We start from the raw sequence: 22548 nt of genomic DNA, 5'->3' as shown, positions 1-22548 counted from the left end.
TGTATTACAGTCTGTCAGAGCGACTGTGTGGATCATATGAACATTATAGAGCTTTTTAAATGCAACAGTAGAAGCCGTATCGCCCCCTACGCTTCCTGTAGTGTATTACAGTCTGTCAGAGTGACTGTGTGGATCATATGAACATTATAGAGCTTTTTAAATGAAGCAGTAGAAGCCGTATCGCCCCCTACGCTTCCTGTAGTGTATTACAGTCTGTCAGAGCGACTGTGTGGATCATATGAACATTATAGAGCTTTTTAAATGAAACAGTAGAAGCCGTATCGCCCCCTACGCTTCCTGTAGTGTATTACAGTCTGTCACAGCGACTGTGTGGATCATATGAACATTATAGAGCTTTTTAAATGAAACAGTAGAAGCCGTATCGCCCCCTACGCTTCCTGTAGTGTATTACAGTCTGTCAGAGTGACTGTGTGGATCATATGAACATTATAGAGCTTTTTAAATGAAACAGTAGAAGCCGTATCGCCCCCTACGCTTCCTGTAGTGTATTACAGTCTGTCAGAGCGACTGTGTGGATCATATGAACATTATAGAGCTTTTTAAATGAAGCAGTAGAAGCCGTATCGCCCTCTACGCTTCCTGTAGTGTATTACAGTCTGTCAGAGCGACTGTGTGGATCATATGAACATTATAGAGCTTTTTAAATGAAGCAGTAGAAGCCGTATCGCCCCCTACGCTTCCTGTAGTGTATTACAGTCTGTCAGAGCGACTGTGTGGATCATATGAACATTATAGAGCTTTTTAAATGAAACAGTAGAAGCCGTATCGCCCCCTACGCTTCCTGTAGTGTATTACAGTCTGTCAGAGCGACTGTGTGGATCATATGAACATTATAGAGCTTTTTAAATGAAACAGTAGAAGCCGTATCGCCCCCTACGCTTCCTGTAGTGTATTACAGTCTGTCACAGCGACTGTGTGGATCATATGAACATTATAGAGCTTTTTAAATGAAACAGTAGAAGCCGTATCGCCCCCTACGCTTCCTGTAGTGTATTACAGTCTGTCAGAGTGACTGTGTGGATCATATGAACATTATAGAGCTTTTTAAATGAAACAGTAGAAGCCGTATCGCCCCCTACGCTTCCTGTAGTGTATTACAGTCTGTCAGAGCGACTGTGTGGATCATATGAACATTATAGAGCTTTTTAAATGAAGCAGTAGAAGCCGTATCGCCCTCTACGCTTCCTGTAGTGTATTACAGTCTGTCAGAGCGACTGTGTGGATCATATGAACATTATAGAGCTTTTTAAATGAAGCAGTAGAAGCCGTATCGCCCCCTACGCTTCCTGTAGTGTATTACAGTCTGTCAGAGCGACTGTGTGGATCATATGAACATTATAGAGCTTTTTAAATGAAACAGTAGAAGCCGTATCGCCCCCTACGCTTCCTGTAGTGTATTACAGTCTGTCAGAGCGACTGTGTGGATCATATGAACATTATAGAGCTTTTTAAATGAAACAGTAGAAGCCGTATCGCCCCCTACGCTTCCTGTAGTGTATTACAGTCTGTCAGAGCGACTGTGTGGATCATATGAACATTATAGAGCTTTTTAAATGAAACAGTAGAAGCCGTATGGCCCCCTACGCTTCCTGTAGTGTATTACAGTCTGTCAGAGCGACTGTGTGGATCATATGAACATTATAGAGCTTTTTAAATGAAGCAGTAGAAGCCGTATCGCCCTCTACGCTTCCTGTAGTGTATTACAGTCTGTCAGAGCGACTGTGTGGATCATATGAACATTATAGAGCTTTTTAAATGAAGCAGTAGAAGCCGTATCGCCCCCTACGCTTCCTGTAGTGTATTACAGTCTGTCAGAGCGACTGTGTGGATCATATGAACATTATAGAGCTTTTTAAATGAAACAGTAGAAGCCGTATCGCCCCCTACGCTTCCTGTAGTGTATTACAGTCTGTCAGAGCGACTGTGTGGATCATATGAACATTATAGAGCTTTTTAAATGAAACAGTAGAAGCCGTATCGCCCCCTACGCTTCCTGTAGTGTATTACAGTCTGTCAGAGCGACTGTGTGGATCATATGAACATTATAGAGCTTTTTAAATGAAGCAGTAGAAGCCGTATCGCCCCCTACGCTTCCTGTAGTGTATTACAGTCTGTCAGAGCGACTGTGTGGATCATATGAACATTATAGAGCTTTTTAAATGAAACAGTAGAAGCCGTATCGCCCCCTACGCTTCCTGTAGTGTATTACAGTCTGTCAGAGCGACTGTGTGGATCATATGAACATTATAGAGCTTTTTAAATGAAACAGTAGAAGCCGTATCGTTCCCTTTATTTAGGCAGCCTTTTTGATGAAATTCAGCTGTTAATCTGCTTAAGTGGCCCATTTTAAAAGGCTGTGTTGATGAAATTCATGGTGCATTCTGCCATTCACACCAGTTGATTTGCATTCGTTTGACGCACACACACGTTTCACACATTACTCAGATCACTTCACTCCTCCGGTGTTGAGTATGTGTGAGGAACGCATATGTCCTCCTCCTCCTCCTCGGTGCTGGTGTGATGCAGGCTGCTGTTTGCTGTTTGTGTGGATTCGTCACCAAAAGCAGATTTGCTTAGTAACATTTCCATATTCTGCATCTGCAGCGTTTCCACCCGGCAGGGAGGAAAGAGAAAGGCCTGCTGTAACAGACTCGTGGATATTTAACATTATTTTTATATCTGCATTTTCACAGCTGTTGAAACAGCCGTATTTAAATGAGTAATCAAAACAATAAACCACTTTATCAACGTTATGTGAAGCATTTTTCTTGCTTTCTTGATATTAAATTATATATACCTGACGTAAAATGAAAACATTGTGAAAGTATCAAAACGTTCCGTTTACATCTCAGTCCATAAAGTCCTTATACAGAAACTAAGATGCAGAAATAGCCTGTTTCAAATTCCTCATGGCTGTGATGTCACAGCCTATAGCAGTTTAGCCCCACCCATTTGTCCCACAGCAGTTTAGCCCCGCCCATTCCGCCTCCATCAGTTTAGCCCCATGCAGTCAGCCTACAGGCATTTAGCCCCACCCATTCAGCCTACAGGCATTTAGCCCCACCCATTCAGCCCTCAACTATTAGCCCCACCCATTCAGCTCACAGCAGTTTAACCCCACCCATTCAGCCTACAGCAATTTAGCCCCACCCATTCAGCCCACAGCGGTTTAGCCCCTCCCATTCAGCCCTCAACAATTTAGCCCCACCCATTCAGCCTGCAACAGTTTAGCCTCACCCATTCAGCTCACAGCAGTTTAGCCCCACCCATTCAGCTCACAGCAGTCATAATAAATGAACCTCCGGAGGAAAATAAAATTCCAGGAAAATGTGGAACACGCTGTCTTTAAGATGGAGTGTAACTCACGCTGCTGTAGTTTTGTTCAGGGAGCGACATTAACCAGCACTGTAAAATACTGCTGAATCACTGAGACTCCTGGGCTCCACACATCACATCTCACAACCGCGGGCGCGGCACTGTATGGATTGTAATTATGCAAATGGCTCTATTGGACTGTTTCCTCCCATTCATTTCAGGCTCAGGAAGAGTATTGATTAGGAGAGAGAGAGAGAGAGAGAGAGAGAGAGAGAGAGAGAGAGATGGGAGAAGTGCAGCGAGCGCTGAGTGAACTTCCTGCCTGCGAGAAATATAATCTTCTGAAACCACAAGAGAGGAAGAAGAAAAAATAGACCAGACAGAGTTTTATTTACAGTGTTTCTATTTAGTATAGAGCATATTGTATTACACATAGATACTTAAATATGTATATATATATATATATGTAAAGGCACTTATGATTACGTGTAGTTACTTAAATATACACAATAGGGCGTTAGTCTATATGGGACGTAGGGAAACCAAAAATATGAGTGAGTGACTGAGTGAGTGAGCGAGTGAAGTGATGAGTGTCCAGTAGAGACAGATGATTCCCCTCAGCTGCTTTAGATTGTATCAGAGTTAATGAACACAGACAGACGGTCAGAGCTACACGGATCAATCTGCCCTCTCCTCCCGTCTCCCTTTCCGCCCCTGGCCTCGGTGACTGTCCAGTTCATTAGAGGTTTGGATTTAACCTAAAGGGCCCATATCATGGAAAACCATGGAGAATTTTCCTCACAGTCCATGTATGGAAACTGTGCCTTTATGGAAAGCAGTTCTGCTTTAGAACCACGAAACGTTCTATGACTCGATCCCTGTACAGCAGGCAGTGTTTTTGTGATGTCACTGCAGTGTCACTGAAGTTTAAAGGAGTATTTCAGCCTGGACTGCTTTTGAATGAGGAACAGCACAGGACAGCTAATCAGACCAGAACTCATTTGCATGTATCAGTCTTAAAGGCCCAGGAAAAGCCTGTTTAGTTGTTCGTGCAAAAACAGTTTCACTGACAGTAGAGAAAAATAGACCTCAGCAGAAAAAATAAAGTACTCTGAACTGTTCCCTCTGAACTGTTCCCTCTGAACTGTTCCCCCTGAGCTGTTCCACCTGAGCTGTTCCCCCTGAGCTGTTCCCCCTGAGCTGTTCCCTCTAATTTTTTTTCCTCTGATCTTTTCTTTCTGAGCTGTTCCTTCTAATCTCTTTCCTCTTTCCTTTTCCCACTAAAAGGTTACCGCTGAACTGTTATCTCTGAACTGTTCTCTTATCTGTTCCCTTTGATCTATTAGCTGAGAACTGTTCCCTCTGATCTATTCCCTTGAATCTATTCCCTCTAATCTGTTTCCTCTGATCTGTTCCCTCTGAACTGTTCTCTCTAAAAGGTTCCCTGTGAACAGTTCTCTCTAATCTGTTCCCACTGATCTGTTACCTCTGAACTGTTCCCTCTGAACTGTTCTCTCTAAAAGGTTCCCTGTGAACGGTTCTCTCTGATCTGTTCCCTTTGAACTGTTCTCTCTAAAAGGTTCCCTGTGAACGGTTCTCTCTAATCTGTTCCCTCTGATCAGTTCCCTTTGAACTGTTCTCTCTAAAAGGTTCCCTGTGAACGGTTCTCTCTGATCTGTTCCCTTTGAACTGTTCTCTCTAAAAGGTTCCCTGTGAACAGTTCTCTCTAATCTGTTCCCACTGATCTGTTACCTCTGAACTGTTCCCTCTGAACTGTTCTCTCTAAAAGGTTCCCTGTGAACGGTTCTCTCTGATCTGTTCCCTTTGAACTGTTCTCTCTAAAAGGTTCCCTGTGAACGGTTCTCTCTAATCTGTTCCCTCTGATCAGTTCCCTTTGAACTGTTCTCTCTAAAAGGTTCCCTGTGAACGGTTCTCTCTGATCTGTTCCCTTTGAACTGTTCTCTCTAAAAGGTTCCCTGTGAACTGTTCTCTCTAATCTGTTCCCTCTGGTCTGTTCCCTTTGAACTGTTCCCTCTGAACTGTTCCCTGTGAACTGTTCTCTCTAATCTGTTCCCACTGATCTGTTAGCTCTGAACTGTTCCCTCTGAACTGTTCTCTCTAATCTGTTCCCTTCTGAAAATACAGCAGAAATGTAGGATACAGGCCCTTCAAAGATTAAAGTTTCCAAAAATGATTCACTAATGAAGTTTAGTCCGAGACCAGGCCTAATCGTGAGAGACATCATGCATGCGGCGCTCAGTGAATATTAAATATGCACATAAAACAAAGCAGTTATTAATGGAGTCGTTTGCATACTGTTTATTTTTGTGCACAGAGGACTGAATACATACACAAGTGGGTCTGTATGTTTTGCTTATTTTCTTGCACGCATGACTGTTTGTCTCTTGTCCCAAAAAGACAGTCGTTACATAAGACGGTGTCCACAGAGCTGGAATTAACACCAGCCAGAGCCTGTTCAGCCCCTTTGGCCCAATCACATGCACACCACTGCCCCCAGCTGGACAAACCTAGACATTACATCACTAACATACCCACACTGCCCACTGCTGGACAAACCAGCATGTTACAACACAATCCATAGACACACGTGAAGGAGGAGTCCACTGACCTTTCAGAATTTCTACATCACTCGGTGTGTGAGGTGTAAACACAGTGAATCTGAGCGGTTTGGTGTGAAACGGTTCAGACATCTTTACAGTGGTGGTGATGGGAACCAGGCGTCGCCATGACTACAACACAGATATAGACACTTTATTTACCATCCAGAACCACCAGAGAACCTACACGAGTCTTCTGAGCTTATATGGAGTGTTGATGATGGAAAAAGGTGATAAATCCAAAATAATATGTTTTTTATTGAAGCCCTGCGTGAATCCCTCCACCATGAATGGAGTTTAAGACTCACACATCAGGCGGTGAATTCAGAACCATTTCATGCAGGAACTTTCTGTGAGGAGCTTTTAGAGGGGGACGTCTGGTTCCTATCACCACCACTGTGAGGAGCTTTTAGAGGGGGACGTCTGGTTCCTATCACCACCACTGTGAGGAGCTTTTAGAGGGGGACGTCTGGTTCCTATCACCACCACTGTGAGCGGTTCTGCCCTGGTTAGTTTCTCTAGGGCAGAGAATTTCACACCAAACGTTCTGAGCGACTCCGTTTACATCTCAACCAGTTAATTATGCATGTAAATGAATTTCGATGGAAATTGGGAGGATTTCCTTCATTGCTTTAGTGCCGAATCATTTGTCTCTTTCCGAAAAAAGGCTTTCTATGATAATTTCTGACATTTTATTCCATTTTTTTCCACGATGATGAAGTACATGAGTGTGAGGGGATTGCTTGTGTTGATGAAAATGATTTCATTACTCCACCGAAAATCACTGTAAGGGCTGCACCATATTTACATAAACATATTATTGCAGTATTTAACCTACACGCTCAAAAAAGGTGGTTCTTCAAGGGTTCTTTAGTAAAGAGAAGGGTTCTATATATCACCAAAAGGACTTCTTCTATTGTTACTGTATGAGCTTTTAACAATAGAAGAACCCTTTTCTAAAAGGTTCTGTACAGAACCATTACAGCACATTCTCCATCAATCTGAAGAACCTTTTCACGATGCCAAGAACACTTTACTCGTGCAAAGGGTTCTTTGAGCGTTCATGGTTCTGTGTAGAACCTTCTTCTTTACTATAGAACCCTTGAAGAACCATCTTATTTTAAGAGTGTATATTCAACCGATTTGGTTACATTCAGCTTTTTGGAAATTCTTGTTCCTTTTTATTGTTTTTCTGTTTATCTGAATTATGAATGCGACTTTATTCTAATGTATATTGTGATAAACTCACTGCTGAGGTCAACTGGTTAAACATTTGCATAGACGCCCAAAACCTTCACACAGCGCTGTAGCTCCGGCCTTTCATCGTGATTGGCTGAGAGGGATTCTGTGAGTCCGAGCGTCTCTCGATCAGGGCACTCTGAACATCTCCAGAGCTGGTTTTATTAGGTATTATGAGATGTGTTAGATGAAGTCTTGATGTAAAAAACTGCTTATGGATCTAAACACTAATAACTCATGTTATTAGTATTTGTGTCTGCGTTTAACTACTTCTACTGTAAAGTTTTTGCATGAGTTAATACTTTATTTAGCTGCAGCAGTACTAGATCTGTTTTTACTTTCTTGGTAATCACTTTTGTCTAAGAATAAATATTATTAGAACCTTTAACCGCATTTGACAGCGTAGCACATATGTGTCAAACTCAAGGCCCGCAGGCCACATCTGGCCCGGCTTGCAATTATATCCGGCCCGCGAGATCATTTTATATTATTGTTACTAATGGCCCGGCAATATGAAGCGCTGGCAACACAATAAACTACAGATCCCATAATGTAGCTCTTCAGCTGCCTTTCCGAGCGCTTTCTGCGGCAATCAAGTCTAGTGTCTGTTGCTACAAGTTATTGTGAAGAGAAAAGTTGATTCTGAAAACAGAGCCTTTCAAACCCGATGGGAGGCTGAGTATGTTTACTGACATTGCCGGTAGACCTGTTTGTCTCATTGGTGGCGCTATTGTGGCTGTATTCAAAGAATTGAATCTAAGACGGCGACAAAACATCAGGACAACCTGAAAGACCTGAATGCAGAGCAAAAGATACAGAAAGTAGACGAGTTAAAAAAGAAGCTGCAGACGTTTTTCACCTGGGCAGAATCACAAAGCGAAGCTGCTGTGAAAGCCAGGAGATCGCTCAAGCAGCCCGGCCGTCCAGCGAGGGAGACTTTCTGAAGAGCTGCATGATCAAGGTGTCCAGACAAAAACAGATTCTGGCTAATTTAAGGCTAAGTAGAAGTACGGCTGCTGGTGGAGTTTGTGAGCTGGCCACTGATTTAGGAACACAGTTGAGTGAAAGAGGCAAAGACTTCATGCTGACTGTCTTGCTGTGGATGAAAGTACTGACAGGACTGACGCTGCACAGCTGGCCATCTCCATCCGTGGGGTGGACTCCAATTTGCGCGTAAATATTGGACATTAAATCGATGCACGGGACGACTGGAGAGGACACTTTTGAAAACGTATGTCAAATTGACCCGACATGAAACCCTAACCTTAACCCTGGGACAAACCTATTGGGCTTACATCTGATGGAGCAGCGGCTATGTGCGGTGAAAGAAGTGGACTAGACCAAAGGATGCGAGTGAAGATGCAGGAGGAGACCTGCACTGGTGAGTTAGCAGCATATCACTGCATCTTACACCAGCAAGCACTATGTGGTCCTGAAGATGGACCATGTAATGAGCGCTGTAACGCAAACCGTGAACTTTATCTGAAGTAAAGGTTTAAATCACCGGCAGTTTCAGTCCTTTATGCAGGAGATAGATTCAGAGTTTTCCGAAATCCCTTATCATACAGAGGTGCGACGGCCACGTCGGGGAAAAGTTCTCAACAGAGTTTTTGAGCTCAGCAACGAAATCTGTCAGTTCGTGGAAGTAAAGGAACAGACTCCACCGTTCTGCGGGATGAAAAGTGGAAATGTGAGTTGGCGTTTCCGGCTGACAAAGCAGCTCATCTCAGTGCGTTAAACCTCCAGCTCCAGGGCCGTGACTGCATGATCACTGACATGTATGACGCAGTGAAGGCCTTTCAAGTGAAGCTGCTTTCATGGGAGAAACAAATGCACCAGAGCAACTTGCCTCACTTTCCCTGTTGCCGAGTAATGCTGAACCAAGTCGGTGCAACGTTGTTCATAAACACGCACTTTGCTGACAAACCGAGCGCCCTGCCCTTGGAGCTCCCGCGGCGCTTTGGTGACTCTGAAAAACAACAAAAGGATTTTGCCGTCGACGTGGAAACGGCACCTGTGCAGGTTCAGATGGAGCTGATTGAGCTGCAGTGTAATGAGACACTAAAGGCAAAGTACGACACTGCAGGGCCACAGAGCTTATTCACTCCAGCCCCGCAGCAGCGCCCCAGCTCCACCTTGTGCATGTTTAGTGGCACATCTCTGTGGGAGAAGCTGTTCTCAGTGATGAAGACAAACAAAACAGCACACAGGAGTCGTCTCACTGAGGAGCACCTGCAGTCCATCCTGAGAGTCTCCACAGCACGGGACCTCACGCCAAACAGAAACCAACTTGTTGCCAAAAAAGCTCTGATAAAACGGCATAAGAGCAAAGAAAACTGAATGTTTTGATTCGTTGTTTGTTGTTGCTGAAAAGCACAAAGTTGATTTCTATTTCCAGGTTTTGTTTTGCAGCATGTTCATATTTCTAACTTGTATAATTTTGAGTGGCTATATTTTTATGGAGAGCAAGAAATTTCTGTTATTTAAAGTTTAAGTTTATTTTTTTTATTCCAGAATAACATTCCGGTCTATTTTTATTCATATTTATGTTCAAAAAACATTTAGTTTTAGTGTGTTCAATAAATGTTTATTCTGTTCGGCCCGCGAACTAAAGTGTGTTTTGAATTTTGGCCCCCTGTGCGATTGAGTTCGACACCCCTGGTATGGCACATGCTCTCATTTACTATTGTGTGAAAATGAAATTCCAGTTGGCTTCTGTTAGTGTTGTTAATGACTGTGACTAGGGGTGCACGTAATGTGTGGGAGTCTTAATGTAATTGTAAAATATAAAGCAGGATAATCGTGATGGTTATTTAGCCGATATCGTGCAGCCCTGACTGACTCTCACTGCTCTCACTGTTGTGTCCATCTGCTTGTGTGCTGTGCTCTGACGCTCTGCTCTCCTTCATCTCCACTCCATCTCCATCGCTCCTCAGCATCTGCTGGATGCCCGCAGGACCAAGGTTTGTTACCATGTTCGCATACACTGCATTCTGTTTGTTTTCTGGGTGTTTTTCAGTGTGTCTTGTCTTTCCTCTGAACTGTACCCTGAACTGATCCCCCTGAACTGGTCCCTATGATCTGTTTCCTCTGATCTATTCCCCCTGAGCTGTTCCCTCTAAAAATATCCACCAGAGCAGTTCAGAATAAACTGTTCCCTCTAATCTGTTGCCTCTGATCTGTTATCTCTAAAAAGTTCCCCTGAACTTTTCCCTCTGATCCGTTTCCTCTGAACTGTTTCCTCCGAACTGTTCACTCTCATCTGTTCCCTCTGAACTGTTCTGTCCGATCTGTTCCCTCTGATCTGTTCCCTCTGATCTGTTCCCTCTGATCTGTTCCCTCTGATCTGTTCCCTCCGAACTGTTCACTCTCATCTGTTCCCTTTGAACTGTTCACTCTCATCTGTTCCCTCTGAACTGTTCTGTCCGATCTGTTCCCTTTGATCTGTTCCCTCTGATCTCTTCCCTCTGATCTGTTCCCTCTGATCTGTTCCCTCTGATCTGTTCCCTCTGAACTGTTCACTCTCATCTGTTCCCTCTGAACTGTTCTGTCCGATCCGTTCCCTTTGATTTGTTCCCTCTGATCTGTTCCCTCTGATCTGTTCCCTCCGAACTGTTCACTCTCATCTGTTGCCTCTGAACTGTTCTGTCCGATCTGTTCCCTTTGATTTGTTCCCTCTGATCTGTTCCCTCTGATCTCTTCCCTCTGATCTCTTCCCTCTGATCTGTTCCCTCTGATCTGTTCCCTCTGAACTGTTCACTCTCATCTGTTCCCTCTGAACTGTTCTGTCCGATCTGTTCCCTCTGATCTCTTCCCTCTGATCTCTTCCCTCTGATCTCTTCTCTCTGATCTGTTCCCTCTGATCTCTTCCCTCTGATCTCTTCCCTCTGATCTGTTCCCTCCTAACTGTTCACTCTCATCTGTTCCCTCTGAACTGTTCTGTCCGATCTGTTCCCTCTGATCTCTTCCCTCTGATCTGTTCCCTCTGATCTGTTCCCTCCGAACTGTTCACTCTTATCTGTTCCCTCTGAACTGTTCTGTCCGATCTGTTCCCTCTGATCTATTTCCTCTGAACTGTTCACTCTCATCTGTTCCCTCTAAACTGTTCTTACTTAACAGCAAACAGCAAAATACTGTTTTAGACCAAGAGTGAACAGAATCATGTTCTAAATAAGACCAAGATACTGTTCTAGGTAAGACCAGAGGTGCACATAATTGCGTTCTAGATAAGATCAACAAAATGGACAGTGTTCAAGATCAGGTGTGTACAGCATAATGATCTAGCTGAGATTTCAAAACTAGTTAGGTGTTGAGTTCTAGATAGGCTAAAAAACCCACTGCTAAATGTGGCATCCTAAAAAAGCTAAAAGAGCACAGATAAGTGTAGTTATCTAAATGTGCTAGATAATATAATGATCTACAAAACAAAGAGTTCTATGTAAGTATAAAAGGCAGAGATAGGTGTTGATCTAGATAAGATGAAGCAGATATATACAAATAAATGTCGTTTTCTAGATACGCTAAAAAGAAATGGGTCAGTTTAGTGTTCTAGATTAGCTGAAGGGGCCAAAGTGGTGTAGAGAACCCTTTAGAAGCTCAGAGAGAAGCCCAGACTGATGTCGTCGACACCTGGAAGGACGCGGCCTCTTCCTGCTCCACTTTCCCCGGATTCACTCATCCCACATAATCAGAGCTCCTGCCCGCGGCGCTCATCGTGCCACATCGAGCCGACAGCACAATTAAAAACAGCATTAAAAACTCCTCATTAGCAGATCTGGCACACGTCTCTTCTCGCAGCGTGTTTGGTAGTAATTTAGTTCGCATTCCTCCGAGACACGCCAGCCGACTGTGGCCTAACTTCACACTTTCCTCTCTACAGTAGCAGATTCAATTTTCCTGCTCTGCGATCATAAAGAAAAAACAGCTTGTTATAATTAATATTTCGCCCTTTGGTACGATCGTCAGCCAGATATCTAATATTATTAGTAGGAAAATTGTGCTGCAGGGATTTTATAACCTGTGAAAAGAGGATTTTATGAAAATATTATATCATCCAAAGAATAAATGTGACAAACATTCAGTGCCTGGAATAACACCGGATTTTTCTGATTACCGATCATATGAACACTCTGCTCACAAGGTTTAAGTTGATAAACAGACACAAAGATGCATTCGTTACAAATTGAGTCATACAAATGGTTATGCAAGCTTTATATATTTCAGTTATTTACATTTTTTTAAATCATATGTATTTACGTGCTGTGCTATTCATTTCTTTCCTTTTTAAAGGCCTACTCAGGGACTGGTGCTCCAAAATAGCTTAGGCTAGACGCCCCGTATGCATGTGCTGTATCCCGTGTAATGATGTTTATCTGTATTGTCCCTGTCAAACAAACAAAATAAAATAAATATGAATAATATAAAACTCTCAGATTGCCACATAAGTGAGCCTCTGATCCTTCACTGATAAAATAAATGGAACTGAACCAGAGCAGCACAGTATTCATTCTGATTATGCATATAATATATATACACAGCACTGGGTGAAAGTTTCAGGCATCTAAGTACATTTTTAACCAGTTTCCCTCAGCAGTGAGTTCATCACAATATACATCAGAATAAAGTCGCATTCATAATTCAAATAAACAGAAAAACTATAAACAGTAACAAGAATTTCTCGGGTCCATATTTTTCCTGGACACCTTCACAGCCGCCACAGAGACTCGTTAATATCATCAATGACATCATGAGCTCAATTTACTGAGCACTGATTGGTCAAACCAGGAGCTGCTTTTTAACTACATATAATACTGGGCTTCCTCGAGGAGAGGCTTGGAGATGGGTAAACAAACACACTAACGTCCAGAAAATGGTTGGTTAGTGTAGTGGGTAACACCTCCGCCTTCTCTGCTGTAGACTGGGGTTCAGTGCCCCGCCTGGGTAACCCCCCTGCACTATACCCATAAGAGTCCTTGGGCAAGACTCCTAACACCACCTTCGCCTCCCTGTATAAAATGATCAAGTTGTAAGTCGCTCTGGATAAAGAGCGTCAGCCAAAATGCCATGAATGTAAAATCACTATTTATTATATATATATATTAAATCATTATTAATTCATATTCTATAAATTTTGTTTATTCAGATATTAACACTTTTCTCAGCAAATAAACACAAACTACACAGATAAATAGATTTTGAAAATGTGTCTTGGGAGCCTAAGACTTTCGCACGGTGCTGTAAGTATATAACGTTTACAGTAATGTACAGTTTTCCCCTCTTAAACCAAGTGTAGTTGATCAGCCAGGACGTGTTTGGTGTCTGGAGTTTGCTTCTTTCACTGGAGCTACGAGGCTAATGTAGCCAACAAGTAATGTAAGCTTATAGCATTAGCGATTAGCGTGGTGCTAACGGCATGCCTAAATTATCACGCTGTCATCGCAAACCGTATGAGTTCAAAAATCGGATTGCTTACGGACAGGAAGGCTGGGCAGAACTCGGGTTTGGCGATGGAGCTGGTGTTTTTAGCTTTGCTGTTTTCAGAGAGCAGCGAGTCAAACAGCGTCAGAATCGGGACAGTCCCGTTTATTCGCGCTTACTGAACACCTCCACACGCTTTGGGTTGAGTGTGTGATACTTTAGGCGTACCGATAGCATCATGCTAAGTTTTAGACTACAGGATTCCAGTGTTAGCTACTTTAGCCTTGAAGCTCCAGTGCAACGCCAAACACAACGTTTGGGAGCTGAAACTGGGTAGATTTGGCAGAACTATCACTTAAAATCTCGTCTACCTTTGTGTTCAGTCCTGAAGTCGTGTTTACCCCATAAACTCTACGGTTCTGTTCTGCTTGTGGTTCCACACTTCATTCCGTTCAGAACTGCAGAACTTTAGTTTCATAGCAGTTGCTGAACAATCTTTAGATTATGATCCTGATAAAAACCATATCTTTCCTCCTGCAGCACCTTCAGATGACCATCCAGGCCCTGCAGGACGAGCTGCGGACGCAGAGGGACCTGAACCACCTCCTGCAGCAGGAGAGCAGCTCGCGGGCCGCCGGCGCCGAACACTTCACCACCATCGAGCTAACCGAGGAGAACTTCCGCAGGCTCCAGGCCGAACACGACCGGCAGGCCAAGGAGCTGTTCCTGCTGAGGAAGACGCTGGAGGAGATGGAGCTGAGGATCGAGACGCAGAAGCAGACGCTGGGGGCCCGGGACGAGTCCATCAAGAAGCTCCTGGAGATGCTGCAGAGTAAAGGGCTCCCCTCGGTGGGCGGGAGGGCATCTGAGGAGGAGGAGCAGGACAGAGCCCGGCGCATCGCTGAGGCTGAGGCTCAGCTGGGCCACCTGGAGGTCATCCTGGACCAGAAGGAGAAGGAGAATATTCACCTCCGGGAGGTAAGCTCACCTGGGACAGGTGTGTTGTTATGTGCCTGTCATACAGGGGAATATTTACCTTTGGAATCATTTAGAATCGTTTCTTAAGGCATGGTTGCCAAGCAGCCATGGAGCGCTGAATGAGGAGAGCATTCAGTCGCCCATCGCTGTACATTGCAGTCATTTGATGATTTTCTTCACGATTTTGTCGCATAACAATGAACATATGAGAACACAGCACTGTTTAATGTAATCTTCACTTTCTAAGATCTTTATCATCACCAAATTCACACCGCGATGCCCCTCTTCTCACGCCGGGGCTGAATCTCAAACGGCTCCCTGCTCCCTGCATAGGGCACTACATAGGAGTTTAAATACAGGATCCTGCAGCCCAACAGAGCAGCTGAAAAAACAGTCATTTTGGACACATCCACACTTTAGATTAAGAGACCCTTATTGGTCCCACAACAGGGAAATTTAACCCATCCGGGAAGTGAAACACCACATACACACTAGTGAGCACGTACACACACACACTAGGGGGCAGTGAGCACACATGCCCGGAGTGGTGGGCAGCCCAATCCGCAGCAGTTGGGGGTTGGGTGTCTTGCTCAAGGACACCTCAGTCATGTGCTGTCGGCTCTGGGGATCGAACCGGAGACTTTTCGGTCACAAGGCTGGTTCCCTAACCTCCAGCCCACGACTGCCACACTTGATAAATGATGCACTGTTTGGCTGTAGAGGCTTGAATTTCTGAACTTCTGTAACACTATTGAGGGAGTACAGAGCCATTTGGGAATTTATTATTGTTACTATAATTATGCATTTTATTTGTAATTTTTTGTAATTTCTTCTCTTCATGATACTCAAGGGAGCATAATCAACAGCAAAATATGTACCATAATGCAATAAAAAGATGATGAGGTGGACTGTAACAGCAGTTACTCTGGATTCTGGCCTCGGGTTTGGCTTCTTGAGTGGAAAACTGGCACTGTTTGCACAAAGATTTGTACACGAACTTAAACTTTGCTTTCAGGAGCTCCACAGAAGAAACCAGCTGCATCAGGACCCCAGCAAGACAAAAGCTCTGCAGACGATAATAGAGATGAAGGTAAGAGTGGCTTCATTACAGCTTCATTACAGCTTCATTACAGCTAGAACACTGCAAACGCAGCGTTGCCAGATCGCTTCTATTGTTTCTAAGCAAAAAAACCCACCAAGATGCATAAAAACTCCCAAAAAGCTCATCAAAGACAGTCTAAGGTAATTTTAAGATTTTAAGCATAACACAAACTAATACAGCTTTTAACCAACATGACATGAACTGTCAGCTTCTGAGAGCACTGTTGCACTGTTGGCGCGGTGGGTAGCGCTGTTGCCTCACAGCAGGGATTCGATTCCCCTGCCGGGTGACCAGGGTCCTCTCTGTGTGGAGTCTGCATGTTCTCCCCGTGTCTGCGTGGGTTTCCTCCGGGTTCTCCGGTTTCCTCCCACAGTCCAAAGACATGCAGTCAGGCCAACTGGACGTGCTAAATTGCCCCTGGGTGTGAGTGACTGTCTGTGTCTGTCTGTCTGCCCTGTGATGGACTGGCGACCTGTCCAGGGTATATCCTGCCTTCTGCTCGATGACTGCTGGGATAGGCTCCAGCACCCCCAGAAGGAGAAGCGGCTTAGAAAATGGATGGATGGATGAATGGACACTGTTGGCCATTTAAACAAATGTTATCGAATGTTATGAAGAACCAGAAGCTTTACTAACCCTGTCAAACATCAAAGAAACACCTGGACAGTAAATTATTTCTTCAGAGCCCTGCTGGTGACATCCCTTATAAATAAAAATAACACGTGGCCACAACTTAGTAAGGTGTGGGAATGACATAATTAAGCCTTAACCACAGCTTAATAAGGCATGATTTCGTTCCCATGCCTTACAAAGTTGTGGCCATGACTTAATTATCACCACTTAATACTTCAGTAAAAGTGTACACATGGAGTTAGATATGGAAGCCTGTTCCCACCAGGTAGAGAGAAAAATCGATTGTTATTTTTTCTTCTTCTCTGTTTCTGGCAGCAAGTCACAATTTCTGCCTTAAAATAATAATGACTCTTTGTTTTAATGAGGTCCACTGTTAAAGAATATACTTGAGTGAACATCAAAAAGTATCTACATTATCATATTTGTGAGTATAAAAGTTAAAAGCAGATGCTTTGACAAATATATATATATATATATATATGGATATGGATAATGAATACAGTACATTAAATGTTTAGAATCTCAACATATTGGGAAGAGGAAAGAGATTTTTGAGATTTGTACTTTTAAAATTTAAATGAAAATGTGAGAAGCAAAAATGTTTTCTTGGAAATGTATTTGAGTAAAAGTATAAGAATGAAATTTTAGTAATACTCAAAATACTTGTTAAAGTATAAATTTCCCAAAATAAAAAGTGAACTTACAGTTGTATTTTCCTCCCCTTGCTCAGACGTTTTGCCGCAGTTCTGGAAGTTACTCAATACTTAAAGCTGCACTATGTAAGATTTGGGGATTTGGAGACCTCTCTGGTGAAAACGTGTAATTGCACACAACATGCGGAACATTCCCTGAGAGGCTGAATCTGATGACTGAAAGAGAATATAAAGAGAGCTCGTCAGGATAGTGTTGATTTTGAGATCATTTGAGGTTAAACATCGAGCCAGATCTTCTTTTGGAGTCTGTGAGTGCGACAATAATATGTATTATAAATAAGTCAAAATAAGATAAAAGACATACAGCGTGTTGTGAAAAACTCCCAACCAGATGCCTCTGATTTTAAAATGATTGCTTCAGGCTTTATAGGGCGACTCACAGCACCACACACTCACCATATTTTATATTTTGTTTTTATTTTACTCACTTGCTAATGACGCTTCTTTCAGTTACAACAACAAACATCTTACATAGTGCAGCTTTAAGTCATTTTTGAGCTGCTATGTTTGTCTATGCAAGTTGTTTTTAAAAAAATAAGTCACTTTTATGTTTCAGTCAGCATTCCACTGAAATAGGTGGCATAACAGTAATTAGGTGTACCGCATTATTTAATAATGGCAGTATTTCTAATTTATGATTGTGTTTAAAATTAAGACATGTAAAATTGATTTTCCACATCTGAACGACTAAATAAACATGTTCCATCCATGAATATTTTAGAGAGGTTAGTAATTGGTGGTGGGAGCTCACCAATAAGTGGCTCTGACAGAAAGAGACAGGAAAAATTTCAGGAAAAACTAAGCTGGAAAGTGGCTCATCGACTGAGAACAGCTACTATGTCAGAGCCACACACAATAAAGAAGACGTTCGATTTCAGCTTTCACTCCAACATCTGTGCTCTCCGCTAAACGGGGGTCATTTTAGCACCGGTTAGCTAGAACCAAGCCTGTGCTATGTCACATGTTTAGCCTGTTAGCAGGTTCTTTTTCATCTTTGTCACTCCAACACCAGTAACTTCTACTCTGTCAAAGATGAGATTAGTTTTTATTGTCTACGCTTGTGGATCTGCTTGGGTCTGTAGCCGCTCTTTAAGCTAATGTTTAGTTCCAAACACGACAGAACAGGTTTAGTTTCACTTTTCTGTCTCTTCAGCGCCAACAGCTCAACTTCCCTCCCTCAGAATTGCATTGTTATCATCTAAAATTGTGCTGGTTCATTAGTTAGTCTGAAGCGAACATGTTCTGTGGTAGACAGAGCTGTTATCGTGTTAGCTGGACAAACGCTAACCAGCTCCTCTCTCCCAGTTAGCAAGACTGCTTCCGAGTTGGTTGGAAGCTTTGGCATCGATGGTTTCCTGCTGGAAACATGTAATATGGTTTCTCTTGTTTGTCGTGTTTCCAAAATATTTTAGTTTAGTGTGACACAACTTGGATATAGTGTGGCTCCTGTCCAGGCCCATTTTCCCCTGAACTCCATAGAAGTCAAAGTGCTTCCATACGCTAGCTTTTAGTGCAGAGGGCTCCGGTCAGATTTCTCGCTCATCCATCTTGTGCACTTCAACATTATGTTATCAGTTAAAACGTAAAAAAAAAGGATTTTTGACATTTGTGAAGTGATTCAAAGTGGCACAGTGGTGCGGAGGGCTCCGCTGATGCCTCACAGCAAGAAGGGCCTGGGTTTGATTCCCCGGCCAGGTAACCAGGGTCCTTACTGTGTGGAGTTTGCATGTTCTCCCCATGTCTGCGTGGGTTTCCTCCCACAGTCCAAAGACATACAGTCTGGCAAATTGCCCCTAGGTGTGAGGGTAGATGTGTCTGTCTGCCCTGCGATGGACTGGCGACCTGTCCAGGGTGTATCCTGCCTTCCGCCCAGTGACCGCTGGGATAGGCTCCAGCTCCACGCCCCATGACCCAGGAGGATAGGCGGTTTAGAAAATGTTTGTGTGTGTGAATCAATTCAGAATCATCCGCATTGCGAACCACCCCCAACTGGATACCGGTTGGAACTAAACTCGGCAGCAAGGTGGCGCTCCAGGACCAGGGCTGGAGGTCACTGTTTTAGAGAATATATGGTTTACATCTCTTATGTTACCTTCAGCAACACCCCCTCCCCCACCTCTCCAAACACCCCCTCACCCCTGGCACTGTAATCCTGAAAACCGCCGTAATATTTGGAGGTTTTAAGGTGCTAGAAATAAGGATGCCGCCCAGCGCTTCACCGGTGCGACAGTACTTTTCCTGCAGTTCAGGTTTAGGCTGCTCTGAGCAACATCCAGACATCCAGAACAAAGGCCATCAGATCACAGAGCACAGCTGTGAGACGCATAATTGTAAAAAAAAAAAGATCTCTTCTTTCTGGAAGTGAAACTTAAAAAAAAATAAGAGAACAAGCAAAAATGAAATAGTAAAGAGACGGTGGGAGGAAAACAAGGAGAGGTGGAGTGCAGAGGGCTCGCTGGGCTGCTGATGGAAGAGCCAGTGTGTGTCCGTGTGTGTGCGCTCTCCCCACTGGCAGAGCCATTACACACTCCGCTAAAAATAAAACATGACCTCATACAGCTCACTCACACACACTACACACACCCCACAGGACCCTGCTGATTGGACTCCCCCAGAGTATTACCCACAGTCCTCCGCTGCTGGCCCAAAGCTGACAGACATCCACTCCAGCCAATCACTGCTCAGTTTGCTTACCCATAATGCACGGCGCTATCTGTGCTGTAACCAGTTTAGCATCGGTCCCCATAGCGCCCCCACTCGCTCTCGCTCGCACCATTGGGCGACGAGCGTGGAGTCTGGATGCGGTTGCCATGGGAACAGCAGGGGGTTGTTTACAACCACTAATGCAGGCGAGGTAGGGAGAGAGAGAGATGGAGAAAAACAGAGAGAGGGAGAGAGAGAAGAGACGGAGGGAATGGGAGGCAGTTGCTCATCATTTGGATAAAAAAGGGTAGGGTGACGTTTCTGTGCTTTCTTTTAGAGCACGTTCTCCTCAGGAGTGACATGCCGAGACGCTAAGCTGCTAAAGAGAAGGCTTAAATGTGAAACTGTAAAGAATCGCAGCCCAGCAGCTCCGGCCTCACGTCCGCGTGTGTTTGGCCTGCAGGACGGGCGCCGTATGCTTCAGTGCATAGCAGAAATGACGTGCTAACATGCGAAATCGCTCAACAGAATGCTGAAAGAGGCGTAAACAACGTGCCGTTAAAAGCTTCCGCTCAGCGGTGCAGATCCTGCTGCCGCTTGCGCGTTTGGCCTGCGTACAGGCACCATAGGCTTTAGTGTATACCACACAGGACGTGCTAACATGCTAAATTGCTAATGGAATGCTCAAGGAAATGTAAACAACAACAACATTAGTGTTAAAACGAGCAGCTCAGCAAAAAAGACCCTGTTGATATTTGTGTGTTTGGCCTGTGAACAGGCATCTTGAGCTTCAGTGAGTGGCAGAAACGACGCTACCATGCTGATTAAATGGTGTTAAAGCCTGAATCCCAGCAGCGCAGGCCTCGTATCCGCCTGCGCGTTACAGCAGAAACGCCATGCTGAGGCTCCGGAGGGGCGCAACCGTCTGAGCGTTGGCTCCGTCATCAGGAGATCGCGAGTTCGATCCCTGGCGATGCTACAAACGTCTATAGCCAGGAGTCCAGGAGAGCACGACTGGCCTCGCTCTCTCTGGGTGGGTAGGATGGCCCCCCGCCTCCCCCCATCACTCAATGCGATACTAGTCAGCGCAGGCGTCGTGTGATTGGGGGAGTCCTAACCAATGGGTGGAATTGGAGACGATTAAATTGGGGAGAAAAATCCAAAAAAGGTAAAAATTTGCATGCATGTTTGGCTCGAGTGCATGATCCTGGGTCAGGAAGTGTAGGAGAAAGAGGCGGAAGGCAGTTGCTGACCATTTGGGCCACAGTGTGGATCACTGGTGTTCATTTACTGGATGCTAAACAGAATGTAAACAATGTTGGGCGTGCTGGACCAGCTGGACAAGCTAAACCACTAACTTGGTGGAATATATGCACTACGCTGGTCAAACATCTAAGCTGGTCCACCAGTATAACTGACCGACCAGTGTATGTTTTCGTCACCTTGACTAAAGACCAGCTTAGACCGCCTGAAACTGGCAAGAACTGGTCTTCACTGAATTTTTTCAGGATGGGTTCTTTACAGAACGATGGGTTTCTTTAAAACGAAACGCACGCATCATTAACAGTCGCAGCATAAAGTGTCTCAATCTGTAGTCGGCCTCTACGGCTATAGTGGAACCCTTTTGTGGTGCTATACAGAACCCTTATCAAAAATGTTCTATATAGAACCATCAACAGCATGTTCTCCATCAATCTGAAGAACCCTTTAATCATATAAAGGGTTCTTTGAGTATTCATGCTAAACTGCCTGCTGAGAAAACAGCACATCTCCGGTTCGTGCTGGTCTTGTGTTGGTCTGGTGCTGGTTTGGCTGGCCACCCAGGATGGTCATGCTGGTTGACCAGCGTACCAACACCAAACTACAACATATGCTGTTTTTTCTGGTGGCCAGCCTGATCATTTCCAGTACAACAGCGAGTCCAGCTTGTAAACACCCTTGCTAACGAAGACCAGCTTAGACCATCTGAAACCAGCTGAACCCGGTCTTAGCTGAACCCACGCCAGGTGGGCTGGGTGCCGTGCTTTAATTTATTTAAAAAAAGACTCCCAAAGGTGTAAATGTAAACAACGCAGCGCTACGAACAGCAGCAAGGCAGAGCGAGCCTTTATCTCCATGGGACGGGCGCGGTGCAAGCTTTTGATGGAGATCTTGGGTCAGGACGTAGAGAGAGAGAGAGAGAGAGAGAGAGGGAGAGAGAGAGAGAGAGAGAGAGAGAGAGAGAGAGCGAGAGCGAGAGAGAGGGTTTCTCTTGAGTTCTCTGTAGGACTGTGAGATGGACCGTGGCTAATCTTGAAGACGTTGTATTATTTATTTAAAAAGCTAAGAAGCGAACCCTGCACTCGCGGCTTCACAGGCTACAAGCTGAGCAGGAGGAAATGCACACATTCCCCCTCTCTCTCTCTCTCTCTCTCTCTCTCTCTCTCTCTCTCTCTCTCTCTCTCTCTCTCCCTCTCTCTCCCTCTCTCTCTCTCTCTCTCTGTCTGTCTGTCTGTCTCTCTCTCTCTCTCTCTCTCTGTCTCTCTCTCTCTCTCTCTCTTTCTCTCTCTCTCTCTCTCTGTCTCTCTCTCTCTCTCTCTCTCTTTCTCTCTCTCTCTCTCTCTCTCTCTCTCTCTCTCTCTCTCTCTCTCTCTCTCTCTCTCTTCTTCTGTTTCTCTCTCTCTCTCTCTCTCTGCCTCTCTCTGTCTCTCTCTCACTCTGTCTCTCTCTCTCTTTTTCTCTTTCTCTCTCTCTCACTTTCTCTCTCTTTTTCTCTTTCTCTCTCTCTTTCTCTTTCTCTCCCTCTCTCTCTCTCTCTGCTCTGTCCCTCTCTCTCTCTCTCTCTCTCTCTGTCTCTCTCTCTCTCTCTCTCCCTCTCTCTCTCTCTCTC

At 44.4% G+C, this 22548-nt stretch overlaps 1 protein-coding gene across 5 annotated transcripts in view; it reads left to right on the top strand.

The window, feature by feature from the left end:
* The window catches only part of erc2 (ELKS/RAB6-interacting/CAST family member 2), a 130303-nt gene that overhangs the window by 39801 nt on the left and 67954 nt on the right, over positions 1 to 22548 (top strand). For 4 of the 5 annotated variants that reach the window (XM_037532493.1, XM_037532489.1, XM_037532490.1 and 1 more), the window contains exons 3-5: positions 10130 to 10156; positions 14151 to 14588; positions 15604 to 15678. In XM_037532493.1, the coding sequence (XP_037388390.1) occupies positions 10130 to 10156; positions 14151 to 14588; positions 15604 to 15678 (540 nt within the window). The remainder of the gene's footprint in view (positions 1 to 10129; positions 10157 to 14150; positions 14589 to 15603; positions 15679 to 22548) is intronic. The other variant, XM_037532492.1, reaches the window with a different exon arrangement.

Source organism: Pygocentrus nattereri, chromosome 21, assembly GCF_015220715.1.
Source record: "Pygocentrus nattereri isolate fPygNat1 chromosome 21, fPygNat1.pri, whole genome shotgun sequence".
Classification (NCBI taxonomy): domain Eukaryota; kingdom Metazoa; phylum Chordata; class Actinopteri; order Characiformes; family Serrasalmidae; genus Pygocentrus; species Pygocentrus nattereri.
The sequence above is the reverse complement of the archived record's forward strand: the minus strand, read 5'-3'. Positions and strand labels throughout refer to the sequence as shown.